General features: G+C 39.0%; 1 protein-coding gene across 1 annotated transcript in view; it reads left to right on the top strand.

The window, feature by feature from the left end:
* mTerf3 (mitochondrial transcription termination factor 3) overlaps nucleotides 1–19,632 on the top strand; it is a 78,106-nt gene that overhangs the window by 47,408 nt on the left and 11,066 nt on the right. The window contains exons 3-4 of the mRNA XM_067146408.2: nucleotides 3,753–3,876; nucleotides 5,244–5,334. Of these exons, the coding sequence (XP_067002509.2) occupies nucleotides 3,753–3,876; nucleotides 5,244–5,334 (215 nt within the window). The remainder of the gene's footprint in view (nucleotides 1–3,752; nucleotides 3,877–5,243; nucleotides 5,335–19,632) is intronic.

Here is a 19,632-nt window from a genome sequence, read left to right as displayed (position 1 = left end):
GGACCATGTATGTCGGGCCGTTCCTGTTGAATATTCTGAATGCTCTGAGGGCTGGGATGCCTGCTGCTTTGAGTTGTTCGAGGATGTCACTTGTGGTAATTGTAGGGTCAATGCCCCGAATGACACAACTCGGTGCTGGTGGCTGCTGGGGTGCTGGTGGTGTGGTAGTTGCTTCTTCTTGTATGGCTGGCTGAGCTGTGCTGGTTGGTTCTACTTGGTTGGGCGTTGCTTCTTCTTGAGTGGCTGGCTGAGGTGTGATGGTTGCGTCTACTCTGTTGACAGGGGATTGCTGGGTGCTAGGTTGTGAGGGACTGAGGGGGGTGATGGGTATTGACATTATGGGAGAGGGGTGCATAGAAGTGGTGGTAGTAATGATAGAGGTGTGGGTAGGAGTGATGGCCGAGGTAGTGATGGTAGTAGTGGTAGTGGTTATTGATATGGACGAAATGGCGGAGGGAGGTGGTGGGGGTTCCTGGGTTGCGGGTTGATTTTCCATGACAGTGGGAAGAGTGTTGGGGTTTACATCCAGTTGCTGCATTATATAGTCTGGGGTTGGTACCACTGTGTATATCCTGTTGTTTATTTTTGCTCCGTCGACTTCCATAACTGATGCGTCAACGTCATTTCTAAGGTAGACCAAGACTTGCGTAGACGGTTGAGAAGTAGCGCTGTCCAGGAGTCTGCGGACATCGTAGACTCGAAGGCCGGCTTTCCGTAGTTGGGTCCTGATGACATGTTCTGATAGGCTGGTTTCTACACCTGTGATGAGGGAGAGATAATACATGATTTTATGGGGAGGCGACAACCAACTAGGAGTCTGCCTATTTCTGCTTGTGTGGGCCGACTGGGTTGCGATTTTAGAGTTGAGGGCACCCCAGCCGAAAAAAATACAGGTGTTGAGTTGATCTCGAGTATGGAGAGGAGATGCTGTGGAGGCCACTGCGTAGGCTACTTGGAGCCACCGGCAGTGCCAATTCACTATGAGAGACTTTGTCTCATTCCAAAAATTAATGCCTGCCTGCCCACCAGATGATACAGATGTTGATTCCCATAGGGAACCTGAAATATTTGCCCCGAATCATTCCCCATTGGAATGATAACAATGTGCAATGGCAGGTAAGTATGTAGCTGCACGAACTCCCCTCCTTCGAAGCAATTCACAATACAAAGTTTATTCACTACCTGTGGTCTACGAAGCTTGGCCACAGGCAATCATCTCCACATCCTTGTCCAACCCAGCACCATACCCAATGCAACGATACATGTGGTCTTCTACAGGGTCAAAGAAACATATTATTCCTTGGAAGCTATCAAGTATGCACCTTACCACAACCCAGGCAACTGGCTGTTAAAAAAAAATTCTATGTGGGATTTGAACCTCCTACCTCGAGCACTGTCTACTATCACATATTTCCCCATCCGCTTGCCATGTGAGCTACTGCGACACTTGACCTACGGCACCCACTTCCCAGCCTATACAGTACTATGCTCCCAGTCTGTGCGTCCACTTCCTGTTTTGAAGTACATGTTCTGCGTATCTGTACTTGTTTTAAGGGTTCATTCGAGGTACCCATAATGAATTAATAGTGGCGCTCATAATTCCTGCTATCGTATAGCCAGTAAACACACATCTCGTTACATTATCCCGGTTTAAGGAGAGGGACGAATATCTTTCACAATTGTAGTAAATGTGAAGGGATGCATAAAACTGGATCGCAAGGGGCTGGTCGACCACCCAGTATATTTGTACACATCGGACTAGTCTCGATCCGACAGTTGGATCATCATCAGCCATTTAACATAACCGTAAATCCAATTGGAAATTCATATAATATGATGTTATATACATTCTAAAACATTTCTGGTGGCCTACTGTAATCATGACAGCATATCCAAAACATATCTGAGAATCAAATTGTTAAAACACCAGCCATTAAACTTTACTTGGGGCCGATGACCTAGATGTTAGTGTCCTTTAAAAAACAAGCAACTAAACTTTACTTCGACCACTGAATTTGCTATCTAATGGCCAAATGTTTTAAAGTTAACACATTGTTTTATAGGTCTTCTTAATATATCTGAGAATCAGATTGGTTACACACTAGTATAAAATAAAATGAATTTGCATGAAGTGAAACTGAAAGCTACGTCATTGTAACAAAATTAGCGATGAACACTAGATCCACGGGCAAACTCCTGCATAGTTAAAGAAAATGTTACATTTAAATTTAAGTTGCGTTAATCAAACATGAAAGAATGGACAGTGCTTACCATGAGGTAGCAAAGATTCCCAATCAGGACCAAAGCACGAGCATATCCGTTCGCTAAGGTGGTCAGGCGAATCAAGACCAAGTCGCTACATCGCAACTACCAAAGGAGCAGGGAAGATCCAGAAACAGGAAATGATGCAGTTACAAGGTAGACCAATCAAATGCAGAATTCACTCTTGGATGTAACATTCACCAATTACAAATTTGTTTATTCTAACCAATCACGACGTTCTTATTTATTGCTGATGCTGTAGTATTATAAATATTCTGGAGAAGGGCAGGCTTACAAAATCGGAAGCTACTCTTGCCAAACTACAGTATGTTCCAAAAGGTCCAAAGCAACAGATAAAATTCTGTACAAGATCCAAATACATTTTTAATACAATAAATGAATAACGTTTTTAAAACAGTAAATTTAAGTCCAGGTTTATAAAATCAAAACAACTTTTCCAAGTCTTAACAGAATAAAATGTTGTACAAAATTAAAATAAATTTCTTCATACAATAAAATGAGGAAGTCCCAATGAAGTCTCACTGCTGTCTTGCCGTGGTTACATACTCCATCACTAATTTCCATTTAATGACTGTATAGCTGATTCAAGTTTTGCCACAAAGAACCTTCTTCACTGAACAAAAGAATTCATAGTCTGGTTCGCAAATATGACCCTGTCCACTTTATTCTTTGCTGTTACAAATCAATTTCCCATGGGCGTAACTGAGGGATCTATGGTATTCCTCAACAATTGACATAGGGTCTACCAGTGGCAGACATGTGGCTTTTAATTTGGTTATTGCAGAGGGTACTTTAGATAAGTTTGTTTTAATGTAAATTAAATCCTGCTGATGAATTTCACATTCAAACATTGCTTATACATTTATGATGCACACTGCATGATCTGGCAAGAAATTGTTTACTACATAAAACAAACAAGTACTTACTTTCAAAAGAAATAAGAGAAAAATTAATTTCACTCATTACATTTATGCATGATAAGTATCAACTTCATTTCATACCAGTTTAATGGCAGCGTATTATGGCACTGGTGAAAGGAAAGCTCAATTTACATGCTTAAGTAAAAATGGAAAATAAAAATCAGAGATAGGGCAATTATGTCAGGATATTACATTTTTGAAAAACCATTAAAACATGCATTTTAAGTGAATATAATGAATAGATCTATTATATGCGTGATTAAGCTAAAAATTCCTTGAATATGCATTATACATTATTTTTTCCCAAAAAGGCCAAAACATGCATGGAAAAAGTATACATATTTGGAACCAGAAAATAATGAAATTTTTAAGTTCTCAGTTTGAGCAAGGCTCCTAAGTTCCTATAAAAACATGCATTTACATGAAAGTCTCGTCTCTAGTGGTAACAATTCCCCATTGATTATTAATTCTAATTGAGAGTTCCTTTAAAACTATATACACTACCTTGAGCCCTCCATTATTTGCCATATTTTTATACTGTATTTTCAGTACACAGAGAATAGATCGCCGGCTGGGATACTTCCAAAGAACGTTTGCATTACGTGGAAAAGAAGTGCGAAGTTTAGCAGTTAAACAACCCCGTCTCATCACTTACAACATGAATCACATAAAGGTAAGTACTGTTTATGACAACATGTGACTTCTTCTTATTCTTCTTTTATGACCGCATAGGATCACTTTAGTCAGTCCATCGTTCAGGTCTCTTTGAAGGGATTGTTCGGGCGTTGCAGTCCTCCCAGTACTTCTCCAGACGCTCCAATCTTGTGCCCTTTCTTCGGTTGAAAATACTGTATGTGTGTTGTTGGTTTGTATCATTTAAGGGTAAACAGGAGGTTTGTATTCTTGAGTTTTGTGTTCAATTTTATCTTATTTGTGGTGTATTCTGTTGTAAGGCCTATTTCCTTCAGATCCTCTCTTACTTCTCTGATCCATTTACATCCTGTTGTGGTATTTTTGGAGATGAGCTTGTATTGTAGTAGTTGTTTCAGAAATCTCGAATCGTGCATCCTCATGATATGTCCAAAGAATCCCAGTCTCCTCTTACGCATAGAATCTGTAATGGGTTCTAGCTCTTTGTACACGACTTTGTTAGGTATTATCCGCCACTGTCCATCTTTCTGGTATTTTTTGATGAAGCAGGTTCTTCCAATCCTCCTTTCAATTTTCTGAAGTCTGTCAATCTTTGATTGTTTATTCAGGTGAAAAAGTGTTTCTGCTGCATATGTAGCTTCTGGTTTTATAACTGTGTTGTAGTGTTTTATTTTTCCATTTATTGATAGATATTTCTTTTGTAGATATCCCATGTTAATTTTTGCGTTAGCTAATCTATTTGTTCTTGTTTGGATTGAGATTTTTTCATTTAGGTTATGTGTTAGTACTTCTCCAAGATATTTAAATTGAGTCACTATTTTGATTTTATTACCATTTATGGTAACTTCTTTTAGTTGTGTTGGTTTTTGGGGCATAATTTCTGTTTTTTCAAATGATATTTTGAGGTCAGTTTTGTTTGAAATGTTTTGAAGTTCTGATATCTGGGTTTTTTGCTTCTTTTATGTCCTCTGCTAATAATGCTAAATCGTCAGCAAAACTCAGGCAGTTTGTTTTGATTTTTCGGCCAAACTTTATTTTTGGGGGACATTTTCTAAACCATTCCCTCATTACCATTTCTAGAGCACAATTAAATAATAGTGGTGGGAGCCTATCTCCCTGGCGTAGTCCAGCTTTCATTTCAAATGACTCTGATGTTTCACCCCTATACTTCACTTTTGATTTGGTGTTAGTGAGAGTCAATTTTATCATGTTTATTAATTTGGGGTGTAGTCCAAGGTGTCTTAAAATTTTAAACAGAGATTCTCTATGGATGCAATCGTAAGCTTTCTTGAAATCTAAAAAGTGTGACTTTCTTTCTTTCTTTCTTTCTTTCTTTCTTTCTTTCTTTCTTTCTTTCTTTCTGAAACTGTGTCCAATTCACTGTTTCAGATCAACACATTTGTCATAAAGGAGGAGTTGGGATTTACTGAAGAGGAAATGAAAAAGTTGCTTTTGCAGAAGCCTAAACTGTGGATGATCAGTAAGATATCCTTTTGTTCTTTATCATTTTATGATGGATTAGTTTCCATTTTCAAGTTGCATTAGCCGTTTTAATATGAAAAAGAATGTCATGTATGTTCATGACTCTCATGTATCACTTAGTACTTACACACAGTCTAATTATGCTGTTATCCTGGTGCAAGTGTAATAGACTAATATAACTTGGAAACAATACTCTCGAACCCATGGGTAAATAATGGAAATATCGAGCTCAATAATAATAATAATAATAATAATAATAATAATAATTATTATTATTATTATTATTATTATTATTATTATTATTATTATTATTATTATTATTATTGGTGAGGTGTGGTTATGAAGTTGTTTACGTCTATTAGTATTATTATTATCTGTATTGTTATTATTTATTTAGTTATGTCCGGAGCTTCCTAGGCTCAGGCGGCAGCGCGTTGGCCTCTCACCGCTGGATACCGTGGTTCAGATCCCGGTCACTGCATGTGAGATTTGTGCTGGACAAAGCGAAGGCGGGACAGGTTTTTCTCCGGGTACTCCATTTTTCCCTGTCATCTTTCATTCCAGCAACACTGTCCATTGTCATTTCATAGCATTTATCAGTCATTAATAAATCTCCTTGGGAGTGGCGACCCCATTGTAATAATAGCCTATATATGATTCATTCATTACATTCCTAAGCCGGTCAAAGACTGGAAAACAGGTTTTAGGTTTTCATATCCCTGTCACTGATTGCCACTGGAGCCTGTAGCTGTGTTGATGACAGAACTCTCAGTAGATGGATGTGTATATGAGCCTGACATCTACTACATACACTACCTACAGGCATTCCGAGAGATTAAGAAGGGACAACCTTCATCCGCATTTCAAGATACATTTCTCATTTATTAGAATTCTCTCATACAACTTTGACAATTAGAATTGAAAGATGTCCTCTCTCATTGTATAAAAAGTCAGCTATTCAATAGTTTTCAACACTGTTTTAAGCAAGTTATGCCTTTCACCGTTCAGTCTGCAAGCCTCCGTGAATTTACTAAACGTCGCCACAATCCTCTATTTGCAACCAGTGCTGTGGCCTCATTTAGTTCTATACCTCTTATCTTTAAATCATTAGAAACTGAGTCTAACCATCATCATCATGGTCTCCCTCTACTTCTCTTACCCTCCATACCAGAGTCCATTATTCTCCTAGGTAACCTATCCTCCTATATTCACCTCACGACCCCACCGCTGAAGTCGGTTTATGCGTACAGCTTCATCCATCGAGTTCATTCCTAACTTAGCCTTTATTTTCTCATTCTGAGTACCCTCCTACCATTGTTCCCACCTGTTTGTACCAGCAATCATTCTTGCTACTTTCATGTCTGTTACTTCTAACTTATGAATAAGATATCCTGAGTCCACCCAACTTTCGCTCCTATAAAGCAAAGTTGGTCTGAAAACAGACTGATGTAAAGATAGTTTTGTCCGGGAGCTGACTTCCTTCTTACAGAATACTGTTGATCGCAACTGCGAGCTTACTGCTTTAGCTTTACTACACCTTGATTCAATCCCACATACTATATTACCATCCTGGGAGAAACACAACCTAAATACTTGAAATTATCTACCTATTCCAGCTTTGTATCACCAATCTGACATTCAATTCTGTTGAATTTCTTATCTATTGACATCAGTTTAGTCTTCGAAAGTCTAATTTTCATACCATACTCATTGCACCTATTTTCAAGTTCCAAGATATTAGACTGCAGGTTTTCGGTACAATCTGCCAATTAAGACCAAGTCGTCAGCATAGGCCAGACTACTTACTACATTTCCAACTAACTGAATCCCTCGCTGCCACTTTATACCTTTGAGCAGATGATCCATGCAAACTACAAACAACAAAGGTGAAAGATTACAGCCTTGTCTGACCCCCGTAAGTACCCTGAACCAAGAACTCATTCTACCATCAATTCTCATTGCAGCCCAATTGTCAACATAAATGCCTTTAATTGATTTTAATAGTCTACCCTTAATTCATAGTCCCCCAGTATGGCGAACATCATTTCCCTCGGTACCCTGTCATATGCTTTCTCTAGATCTACGAAACATAAACACAACTGTCTATTCCTCTCATAGTATTTTTCAGTTACCTGGCACACACTGAAAATCTGATCCTGACAGCCCCTCTGTGGTCTGAAACCACACTGGTTTTCATCCAACTTCCTCTCAACCACTGATCACACCCTCCATACTTGTGTATGCAGTTACCTTCATCTTTAATGCTCAATTTTTGTAATCACACATACCACATCTGTCTATTTTCGAAACAAATACTGTATTTACCTCTTCAGAACTAGAACAGGATATGCAAAATTTCTTCAAAAGAAATCACAAGGTCCATCCACCAATTCAGTACAGCATATGATATTTTGTAGGACATGCTTTGACCCAAATTTGGGTCCTCTTCAGCTGAATAACAACAGATTTAGAAGCTGTTATAACATATTAAATCAGACATAATAATGATAATAATTTAAACTGAGAGCAAGTTGGTTGTGTGGTTAACGATGCGCAGCTGTGAACTTGCATTTGGGAAATAGTGGGTTTGAACCTCATTGTCGGCAGCCCTGAAGTTGGTTTTCCGTGGTTTCCTATTTTTACACCAGACAAATGCTGGGGCTGTACTGTAATTAAGGCCATGATCTCTTCTTTCCTTCTATCCCTTTCCTATCCCATCGTCGCCATAAGACCTATATGCATCAGTACGACTTAAAGCAAATTGCAAAATATGTTGTTATTGATGTTGGGTAACAAGTCCTAATACAAAATCTTATTATGACATAATCCCGGAATATATATAAAAAATAGAGCAATGATATCCTTTTACATGTAGTTAAAACCTCAAATATGAGTCCTACAATTTATCACCTTCACAAAATTCTATTAAAAATATTGGACATACATAACTAAAAGCCTATGGTTAGCACAGTGCCAAACAATAACAGAAGGGAATTTTTACGCTAAAGAATGCTCCAATCATAGTAGCGACACCATCACATGTTAAGCTTGTTAAGTTTCTGCTAAACATGTCAGTTATTCCATCGGAGTGAAGACAGTTAAACAAAGAGTCGAATACCATCTTAGCAGTAATACCATCAAGTTCTGTTAAATCTAAAAAAACGGTGGAACCACACATACCAGTTTAAGGCAAGGAACAATGAACGTATACTATCAAACTTGATTTGTTTCTAAGAGAGCTTGGCTCAACAATTTATCAGGCCAATTTTATGCCATTCTTGATTATTTCATTAACAAATGTTTTCTTAATTTCTGTACTTATGTGCAAAGCAATGTTTTGTTTGTTTGTTTTTTTACATCCCACTGACATAGATAGGTCTTATAGGGCCGATGGGATAGAAAAGGACTAGAACTGGGAAGGAAGTAGCCATGGCCTTAAGATACAGCCCCAGCATTCGTCTGGTGTGAAAATGGGAAACTACAGAAAACCATCTTCAGGGCTGCCGACAGTGGGGTTTGAACCCACTATCTCCCGGATACAAGCTCACAGCTGCGTGCTCCTGACCACACGGCAAACTCACCCGGTAAAGCGATGTTAGCACATGCTTTGTCTGAATTTAAAACCTGAACCATGACAACCCCATTAAGTTCTTGCAAATCAATTTCTTTTTCAAAATTTTTAAAGGTCTGATTTTCTTTAACAACCTTTCATGCAGTATGAAATCTATTTTCAGCAGCTCATTTTTTATGAGCATGCTGCTTCAAAACAACTCTATCCAATGTACTTCATTTTTACCTTCACATAAAATTTTGACATCTGCTCTATGACCGGCACTGTCACCATAAATATTTATCTCACAATTTGCCCACTCTTTTCAAATTGTCATACCTGTTTTTTTTCTGAACAGATATAACCCCAACCTTTTACATTCCATTTTAATGAACAACCAGTCATATTTTTGGCAAAACTCTTGATTTTTTAATTTTTTATTTTTTTTTGCGAGTTAGTCCAACAATCTGGTAAGACATGGTTGCATTCAACAGGTGTATATTTTTATTTAGGTTGTTCTACATTACAGCCAAGTCTTTACCTTTTCAGAAGCCTTTGTTTCACTTGCAGTGCTAGAGGATGGTTGTGAACTTAGGCTTTTCATTTGGCCGTCATCGTCATTAACCACTTTGTCATCACTAGTATCGTCACAGCTTTGTTCGAGTCTTTTACTGCCACCAAGAAAAAATCGGTTAGCGTTTTGTTCGTTTCACTTCACAATCGATCACACTCGCACAGACTTGATACTGCTCAAATGCAACGAACCTCAACAACACAACAATGGAAGGAAATAAGAAGTCAGCGGAAGGGGAAGTACCAGTACTAGGAGAACTGAGGATGAGTCAGACTATGGGGTAATTGCATAGATGAAACATTCTCAAGTGTGCCCAGTAGCATAAGGCATTAGCCAATGAAACATCTGCCAAGTAGCTGATCATGTGATGCCAGTGGCATCTGAGAAAGATCTAACATAACCGCACATAATCTATATATATAAAATAACATGTCCTGACCGACCGACCGACGGACCGACTGACGGACCGACCGACCGACCAGGTGTACAGCATTTGCAAGAGAGAAGATATGGATATGCCTGAGAAAAAAGGAATGTACCAGAGGGACTGGTGAGAAAAGATCTCATGCTGTATGAGCACTGTACCAGCTGTGTGCAATTGGGTGACGGACATTCATTCTGGTTCCAGACCAAAAGTGGAGTCCAGCAAGGCAGTGCATTATCCCCATTATTGTTTATCATTATCATGGGTGCCATAATGAAGAACATCAAGAAAACCAATCAGGAAACTACCCTAGCCTCACATCATAATCGATCATTATGACCTGCAAATGGTTCTTTTACATGAAGTGTAACAAGTAGTAGCCTAGGCTCACTCACTAACAACAGAATAATATGTGATTAAATAAATAAAAATTAACTATCATATATAAAAAAAAAAAAGTATCCTTAAGAGGGGTACCAGAACACCATTCCATTCCACCGAGCTCGATAGCTGCAGTCGCTTAAGTGCGGCCAGTATCCAGTATTCGGGAGATAGTAGGTTCGAACCCCACTGTCGGCAGCCCTGAAAATGGTTTTCCGTGGTTTCCCATTTTCACACCAGGCAAAGGCTGGGGCTGTACCTTAATTAAGGCCACAGCCGCTTCCTTCCCACTCCTAGCCCTTTCCTGTCCCATCGTCGCCGTAAGACCTATCTGTGTCGGAGCGACATAAAACAACTAGCAACAACAACTAGAACACTATTCCAGCATGTTCCGCCTCAAATTGAGCCTTGACTGGATGTATTGAATGCTATGTACGTCTCACGAGAAGTCGTGGCAGCTTGTAAGTATGGCACGAGTAACAGATTCTACACTAAGCTGCAAACATTAGTCGTGATAAACGGTGTGAGTTCCCTGAAAGAGATGCCTGTTCATTATTCAGTACCTACAGGAAATGTGTGACTGAAGCACAATTGTACTATCAATTTGAAACTTTCCAAGAGCACCTTAGTTCACAAGAATCACAGAGGACGGAACCAATGTTTATTGTAAGGCCTTGAGGCTTGAGATTGGCGCATGCGCAGCAGCCATCTCCGCGCCCCTTACTCCGCATGCACGCGACATCTCATCAGACCACCATAGTCTCTGGTTTGAGTTGGGCATTTTGATGGAGGTTCAGCAGGACATGCTTCTTTCAAGAAACATTTCTTTTATTTGGGAATTATGTGTTTGAATTAGTTAATGGTTTATTTAACAGCATTTTGAATTCTGAATTCTTGAATGTTGTGCTTTCTAATGTTTTCTCTATGCTGAAATGAAATGAAATGGCGTATGGCTTTTAGTGCCGGGAGTGTCCGAGGACAAATTCGGCTCGCCAGATGCAGGTCGTTTGATTTGACGACCGTAGGCGACCTGCGCGTCTTGATGAGGATGAAATGTTGATAGAGATGACACATACACCCAGTCCCCGTGTCAGCGAAATTAACGAATTATTGTTAAAATTCCCGACCCCACCGGGACTCCTGTGACCAAAGGCCAGCACGCTAACCATTTAGCCATGGAGCTGGACATTCTCTATGCTTTGGGCTTGTGTCTAACAGTTTAACTGTCTTGGAATGTGAAGTTAATTCTTCTCGGATGAAAGTTGTGTGTAGCATCAGTGATTTGTTTTGTACTTGTTGTTAGGGTTGCAATCTCTATAATAAGGCAATCTGTTTACAACCAAATCTGTAGTGAAGTCAGTGTAGTTCCTTTTAATGATAAAGTAAAGTAAACTTGTATCCTCATCCGGAGGTGGTGCAGCTCTTTTCAGGCACACCCCCAATGGAGGTGAGCTGCATGTACCATTTTAACCACATACCAGCCCTCCTGTCAGTCTTAAATTTCTGGCAGTACCGGGAGTCGAACCCAGACCCCCCGAGGACGGCAGCTAATAACAGTAACCGTTACGCTACGGAGGCGGGCGTTTTAATGATCATCACTACACAATAGATGTCAATATTGAAGAAAAATTACTACTTTATTTTGTAATAGCATTTGCTTGTGACTTCGCACCCATGGAAATTAATGTTGTGGCCATTCATAGAACAGATGAACACTGGAAATTGTATCAAATTACATGTTATTAGTAATATTGGAACTTGTTGGCCTCTGTTGATTTGTTTATAAAAGTTGAATGTTTACAGAAAGAAGAGAGTAGAGTTATAGAGAAACCATCAACCCATATAAAATTTCTTGAGAGTGGGCATATAACACCATGGTTGGCAAGAAACACTAATATTGTTGCTTCCAAAGGTGCACCACTGACTCTAAGGTCTCAAAACAACTTGTGCAGTACTAAAATTTGGTACTTTGGATGGCTTTGGATTCCATGAAGTGAGTTACAGTTGAAAGTGAGAATGCTTACACTTTACATGGAATGCTCAAATGCCTCCAAATAGTACACAGCTAAAACAGAACTCTCACATCATGTGTGGTGCAAGAGTTACCATATGTAAAGATGTAAGGAGTCAGACAAAACTTTCTGAAATTATGGATATTATCTGTGCTTTATATACAGTATCAAACTTCTCAAAATCACAACCAAACAAAAGAATGTATAGTCTGACATTACATTCTTATTAATAAGATTTCATAGTTGTTGGAAGTTTTCCAAGCCTTTTGATCCTGTAGTGTTACCGTTACTAGTATATAAATCTGAAAGTTGGTCTGTCTGTATGTCTGTCTTTATTTCACATAAAAATACGTGGACAACCAGGCTCAAATTTGCCAGGATTATAGCTGGTGCCTTTAGTTAACGTATATGATACACCTATTTCCTTTTCAGTATCTAGACCTGTTTCAAGATGGTGGCTATTTATATGTAGGTACTGTAACCGTTCACCATCACGCCATGGACATGTTAGGAGGTCTGGCTAATTATATATGCCGTTTTCCGCAACATTCTGTGACATATAATGCAGTAGTTAGCATTCTGTATGTCGAACCAGGGTATGATCTGCGACGCGCCAGTCCGGAGGGAGCAGTTCCCTACGCTGTAATGAGAAGAAGACAGCACAGTATTGCTAAACCTTGAAATTGCACTCTCACTCGGTGCGAGTGGGAAGAGATGATGACGCTGCGCACGGAGATAGAGGCTTTTGGAGACTGGGCCGAATTAATGTGTGTTGACCGTTGAAAAATAAATGCCCACTATAAATTCAACACCACATTCATTAGTACCACTTCACCATAATTTACGAAAAAGAGGAGGAAGAAGAAGAAGAATACTTCTGTATGAAATAATTTTTCTAAATTTATAAGTCAGGTCTCATTCGAGCCAATGTATTTTATGCCGACTGTCAATGCATATAAATATAATACTTCAATAATGGATCAGTAATGACGCCTATCATACAGTAGTACGCAGATCAAAGGTGACTACTGAAATCTGACAACATGGGGAAAAAAGTGGGAGATATTGCATGATGAAACATGACGCGTGATTTTCCAAAAGGACGCTTTCGAGATTATGAATGACCCACTGATCGCTTTGGTTTCACATATGTTCAGTAGAAAGTAGAGGTCATAAGCTTTAATTCGATTGTTATCATGTCGTTCAAAGACTCCGATTACCGGACCGATATTTTCAGCAGCGACATATTTCATCTCCCCCCTGACCATTTGTCCGGAGGCTATAAGTACAACTTGGACCCAGATACTGTATCTCATTCTCATCCGTGTACCGGCAGTGGTAACACGTTACCTCATTATCGTCTGTTCTTGACAAAATTAATATTCGCATCCTCCAGGGACATTCGTTGTGATAGTCTGTGTGACGGTCAGGGAATGAACAGTGATTTTTACAACTTATCACTACTTGCGTTAATCTATTTCAACTTAAGAGTGGATCTTGTTACAAGTAGGCCCCCCTTTGAAAGTGCATAAAACAGTATTTGATAACTCATTCTCCATTTTTCTGTATGTTCGTGAGTGGTCGTCGAACCCAAGACTCGGAACCTACAAGAGTCGCGCCTGAATGCCTGCGATCAGCTTTACAAGGATCGTCCAGAAATTCAACTGAGAAAACAACAGTTCGAGTCATGGATCGTCGTATGAAGAAGAATCGAGGACTACCAGGAACAAGAATATTCATCATGTTCGTGTAAAGATCTAAGATGTACCCTAGATGACAGCAAGCCTTACTCACCATGTGTTACGTTCATACTTTTATATACCCTAAACACGAGAGATGCATGCCAGTAATAATAATGTTTGTAAATATTATAATGTCATAATTAATAATTTAAAATGTAGGGAACATTATGCGCGTATGACTGGGAAAGATTTATTATTATTAGTTAGGATCATCAAGTGATTTTCAAGATAACCATTGATATTCAACAAATTCATTTGCATAAATTATTATTTAGATTCCAAAGTATTTAGCTTATATGAACTGTCTTTGGGAAGGACGGCAATTTTGCTAGACTTATATTTCTTCGTAATGTTTTTTTTTTTAATCTGGTAAAGATCTTCAGAGTAGTATATATATTAACTATATGTTTGTGATTCAGGTATTTGTAATTCCGGATAATATTAGATAATCATTGGAGTGGATCCAAACTGAGGTATAAATTAATTTATAATTATATATGAAAATGTGAGAAGAATTGAATAGCCTGAAATAATGGAGTCTTCTCTGTTAATTAAATGAACGGATTGAGATACGATGGCATGATATGAGAGGGCGAAACAGTAACATGTTATGTTGTTGGAGTGATAAGGAAGAATACATAATTATAGCTGTTGTGAGATATTAAATTGGGCTGAATATATAGCCAAATAACGAGTAATAAGAAATAATGGCTTTCAAGTGAGTGCATGCTTGACAATAAGCCGAGATGATATGTAAGGAAAATGAAAGACGGACAATTCATGGTGTCTGGAGCCTAGGGCTGCTTACTCAGCTGTTATCGTGATCGACAGGTATATTCCGGTCGGCTGTAGGCCGAGCGAACCTTTGCAGTTTCTAGCAAAGCGATGTTAACGGGCCAAGCTCTTTTCATTCACCAAAATAATCTCAATCCCATTCTAATTACACGTTGCGAGTAACACGGATAATTTCCTGATTTTGTGAAGGATAGATCCCTTCTCATGCTTAAGCATTAATTTAGCCTCTGATTGGAGTTCAAAAATTTTTACCTTGGAAGCCGAAGCCTGTTGGTTCGAATGATGCTGGAGAGAAGATTTAACCAGATATTATGGCTTGGTTAAGCCATATCTTCAAGATGTGTTGTGTAAATATATTTGATTTTTTTTTTTATTTTTATATATATGTATGTTTCTGTGTGTTTTATTATTTCCCAAAGTATACTATGGTGATGGGTTTGATTCCAGCTTTGACTGATTTTCTTTAAATATATAATTTGTTAGGTAAACCCAGGATACGCACATATATGTTCAGCGTGTATGTTCATCGTAAGTGTTCGGTGTAAATATACATTTGTCGTGGTCAAATGGATCACATGTTCTATACTCGGCAATGCAATCTCGTGTGTATAACAGATGTGCTTATATTGTGTTATAATTTTTTTTCTCTCTATCCAAATCATGACTAGTAAATAAAGGATACCTGGTTCTTACCCAGGAGGCTCGAGTTCGATCCTCGGTACCGGAACCATATTTAATATCCATTTGTGACGAGAGTTTAATAAATAAAGGATACCATTCAGTATCCATTTTTATAAATAAATAAACTCATATATTAGTGTATGTTGATCGAGTGAATTGATGTACGTCAAGAACTCATTATACCAAGACAACTTCAAGAAAAGAAGGCATATAATGTATATAATTGTGTCAGTTTAATTGTTTTCTTTTGCTCATATGTTGAAATACAACATTATTTGTGTGGTTCATATCAGTATAATAAATATGTTTAGAATATATACTTGAACGGAGATTCTTCTCATTTAACAAATATTAGCATATTCCTCTCATATTATAGAATCCTACTTTCATTATTTTAGATAGTGCCTATTTTATTTCTTTATCGAACATTCCATTACCCATATTGCTCTACGAATTCAGCCGGTGATCTTATGAAAGTAGGGAGGATGAGACTTCAAGCCTGGTAAGTGACTTCTGGCGGTTCTCATACAAACATTCCATCTGTACATCTGTTTGTGAAACCAAGTTAAATAATATTGCCCTAATTATACCCAGAGTAAGCCTCATTTGTTGCCCAACTAACGGGGCCAGTTTCATTTTGTCACCTGTTGTGTTCAGGGCTGATTCATACTTAATTTGGTGCGATGATTAAAGCCCTAATGGTTGCAGTACAGTAGACCAGCGATTATCCATGTTAAATGGGAACAATACTACCTTGTATACGGAAAAATTCTGGTAATACAGAGATAATGTGCTACTACATTGTAACTGACAATAAGAGCTTAAAATGGTATAGTAATTGTTTGTTATTATTATTCTTTCATTTTGGCCGACTATAGACCACGTTAATTCGAATTCAGCTTCATCTGTTTCTGGGCTTTAATCCTTGTCCAGTTCTCCTTCATCATTTCACTCTGCAATCTTCTCCTTTCTTTTGTCCATGGCGCTTGGGTTCAGGATCTAACTTTTCCTTGAAACCTCTTTGTGTAACTTGTAAGCATCCCTGTTGCTGATTTCTGTTCCTTGTATTTCCATTTCTTCCAGGTCCTTCTTAAAATTTACATTGAATACTTTCTACAGTTTAGAGCCTCCGTGGCTCAGACGGCAGCGTGTCGGCCTCTCACCACTGGATACCGTGGTTCAAATACCGGTCACGCCATGTGAGATTTGTGCTGGACAAAGTGGAGGCAGGACAGGTTTATCTCTGGGTACTCCGGTTTTCCCTGTCATCTTTCATTCCAGCAACGCTCTCCATTCTCATTTCATAGCATCCATCAGTCATTAATATACATCACTTTGGGAGTGGTGACCCCATCGTAATAATAGCCTATATATGATTCATTCATTACATCCCTGACCCGGTCAGTGATTGGAAAACAGGTTGTAGGTTTTCATTTTCACTTTCTACAGTTTTATTAAAAGATGTAGAATACATGCACGGTATCCCTTGCCTGTCATAAAGAGGCATTTGAAAGGGACGACCTAGCTGCAGAAATGGATTATGCCATTGTAATCATGAATTGGACCCCCTATGGATGGGAGGGGTTGAGTATAGTTGGGGACAAAACATGACGGCCTCAGTTCCTAGAAGCGAGCTGGAAGCCAGTAGTCAATTACACCCTGCACCCTGCTGAGTTAACGAGTTCTAAGTGATCCTTGTTTGTTTTGAAGAGGTTGCCAAACCACTTTCTTCCTCACTCTCTGTAGTATTTACCCTTTCTGTGTGTAGAGTGCAGTAGCCGATGTGGCAACTCTAGCTGCAGTAGAGGTAGTAAATCCTATAAGTCGCTAATAGACACCGAGCTGCCGCTGGAATGTAGTGGTGTGAGGCGAGGTCGTCATGATTTGTCCCCAACTATACATCCACAGGTAATCCCTGCCTGTCGTAGAAGGCGAGTAAAAGGGTCATGTAACTATCAGTTCCCTCTGGAGGGTTAGTTGTAGACCAATCAAAATTTATATGCTTGCTGCTAGGGGAAGGGCCTCTTTAGTGTGCGATTATGCTCAAAAGCCCAAGCGGTATCTACAACATGTCAGATGGTACCGCCATATACCCGGCAGTAGTATCCGCTTGACAACACAGGCCTCCGCACAGCTGAATACAAGAGCATATTATTATTGAAATGAAATTAAATGGCATATGGCTTTTAGTGCCGGGAGTGTCCGAGAATATGTTCGGCTTTCCAGGTGCAGGTCTTTTGATTTGACGCCCATAGGGGACCTGTGCATCGTGATGAGGATGAAATGATGATGAAGACGACACATACACCCAACCCCCATGCCAGTGAAATTAACCAACAATGGTTAAAATTCCTGACCCTGTCAGGAATCGAAGCCGGGACCCCTGTGACCAAAGGTCAGCACTCTAACCATTTAGCCATGGAGCCGGACATATTATTATTAATTTATTTTTATTTATTTTATTATTGTTTTCATGATCTGTATACGCCTTTATGGATGATTTGAGGACAGGGGCTCTGCTGCTCAATGCCTCAGCATCGTTCAGTATCGGACCTCAGGCAGTACCTGCTGTGACCAGGTAGATATTGCCTTGTTTTTTTGGTTCATCTGCAGAAGCCCCTGCTCAGAGTGGGTGGCATTTGAGGAGGATGTTTTTGGACATGGCCAATAAACATCAAATGCCTGCCTAGGGTGGTCCCCTTCTCAAGTCTCTTATGTATCCCTATGGGGTGCAACCCCATGGGAACACGTGCAGCGTGAAATGATGAGATGAGCAAGCATAATTGGCGGTCATACAAATTTTAGTGAAAAATGGAAGGGTATGTATAGGTACTTTAAGGCAGAGACAGGTTCCAAGAAAGGCATTCCAGGAATCATTAATGAACAAGGGGAGTGTGTATGTGAGGATCTTCAGAAGTCAGAAGCATTCAGTCAGCATTATGTAAAGATTTTTGGTTACAAGGATAATGTCCAGATAGGGGATGTGAGTAACACTAAAGAAGTATTAAAATTTACCTATGATAAAAATGACATTTACAGTAAGATACAAAAGTTAAAAACTAGAAAAGCAGCTGGAATTGATAAGATTTCTGGTATATACTAAAGACAATTGGTTGGGATATAGTACAGTATCTGAAGTACTTATTTGATTATTGTTTGCGTGAAGGAGCTATACCAAATGAATGGAGAGTTGTTATAGTAGCCCCTGTGTATAAAGGAAAGGGTGATAGACATAAAACTGAAAATAACAGGCCAGTCAGTTTAACATGCATTGCATGTAAGCTTTGGGAAGGCATTCTTTCTGATTATATTAGAGATGTTTGCAAAATTAAGAACTGGTTCGATAGGAGGCATTTTGGGTTTAGGAAAGGTTATTTTACTGAAGCTCAACTTGTAGAATTCCAGCAAGATATAGCAGATATCCTGGATTCAGGAGGTCAAATGGACTCTATCGTGATTGACCTATCTAAGGCATTTGATAGGGTAGATCATGGGAGACTACTGGCAAAAATGAGTGCAATTGGACTAGACAAAAGAGTGACTGAAAGGGTGGCTATATTTCTAGAAAAAAGAACTCAGAGAGTTAGAGTAGGCAAAGCTTTATCTGATCCTGTAATAATTTAGAGGGGAATTCCTCAAGGCAGTATTTTTAGACCTTTATGTTTTCTTATATATTTCAATGATATGAGCAAAGAAGTAGAATCAGAGGTAAGGCTTTGTGCAGATGATGTTATCCTTTACAGAGTAATAAATAAGTTACAAGATTGTGAGCAGCTGCAAAATGACCTCGATAATGTGAGATGGACAGTATGCAATGGAATTGTGATAAACGGGGTTAAAAGTCAGGTTGTGAGTTTCACAAATAGGAAAAATCCTCTCAGTTTTAATTACTGCATTGATGGGGTGAAAGTTCGTTTTGGGGGAAACTTGAAGGAACGGTATTATGCTAACCAGGCTTCTGATGTTGGTGTCTTAACTCGTTCTGACACCTACAGCGAAGTGATTCCACTTAGAACACAGCTAGAGGCAGTAGCTGTACATGTCTCATTGCCTCTCATAACTACAATTTGGAATGTTTATTTCCCACCAGGCCAGCCTATGAATACCGAATTTCATCGCGTAATTCCCCCCTTTTCT

This window comes from Anabrus simplex, chromosome 4 (genome assembly GCF_040414725.1).
Source record: "Anabrus simplex isolate iqAnaSimp1 chromosome 4, ASM4041472v1, whole genome shotgun sequence".
Lineage (NCBI taxonomy): Eukaryota > Metazoa > Arthropoda > Insecta > Orthoptera > Tettigoniidae > Anabrus > Anabrus simplex.
This window is presented reverse-complemented; position numbering and strand designations above follow the sequence as displayed.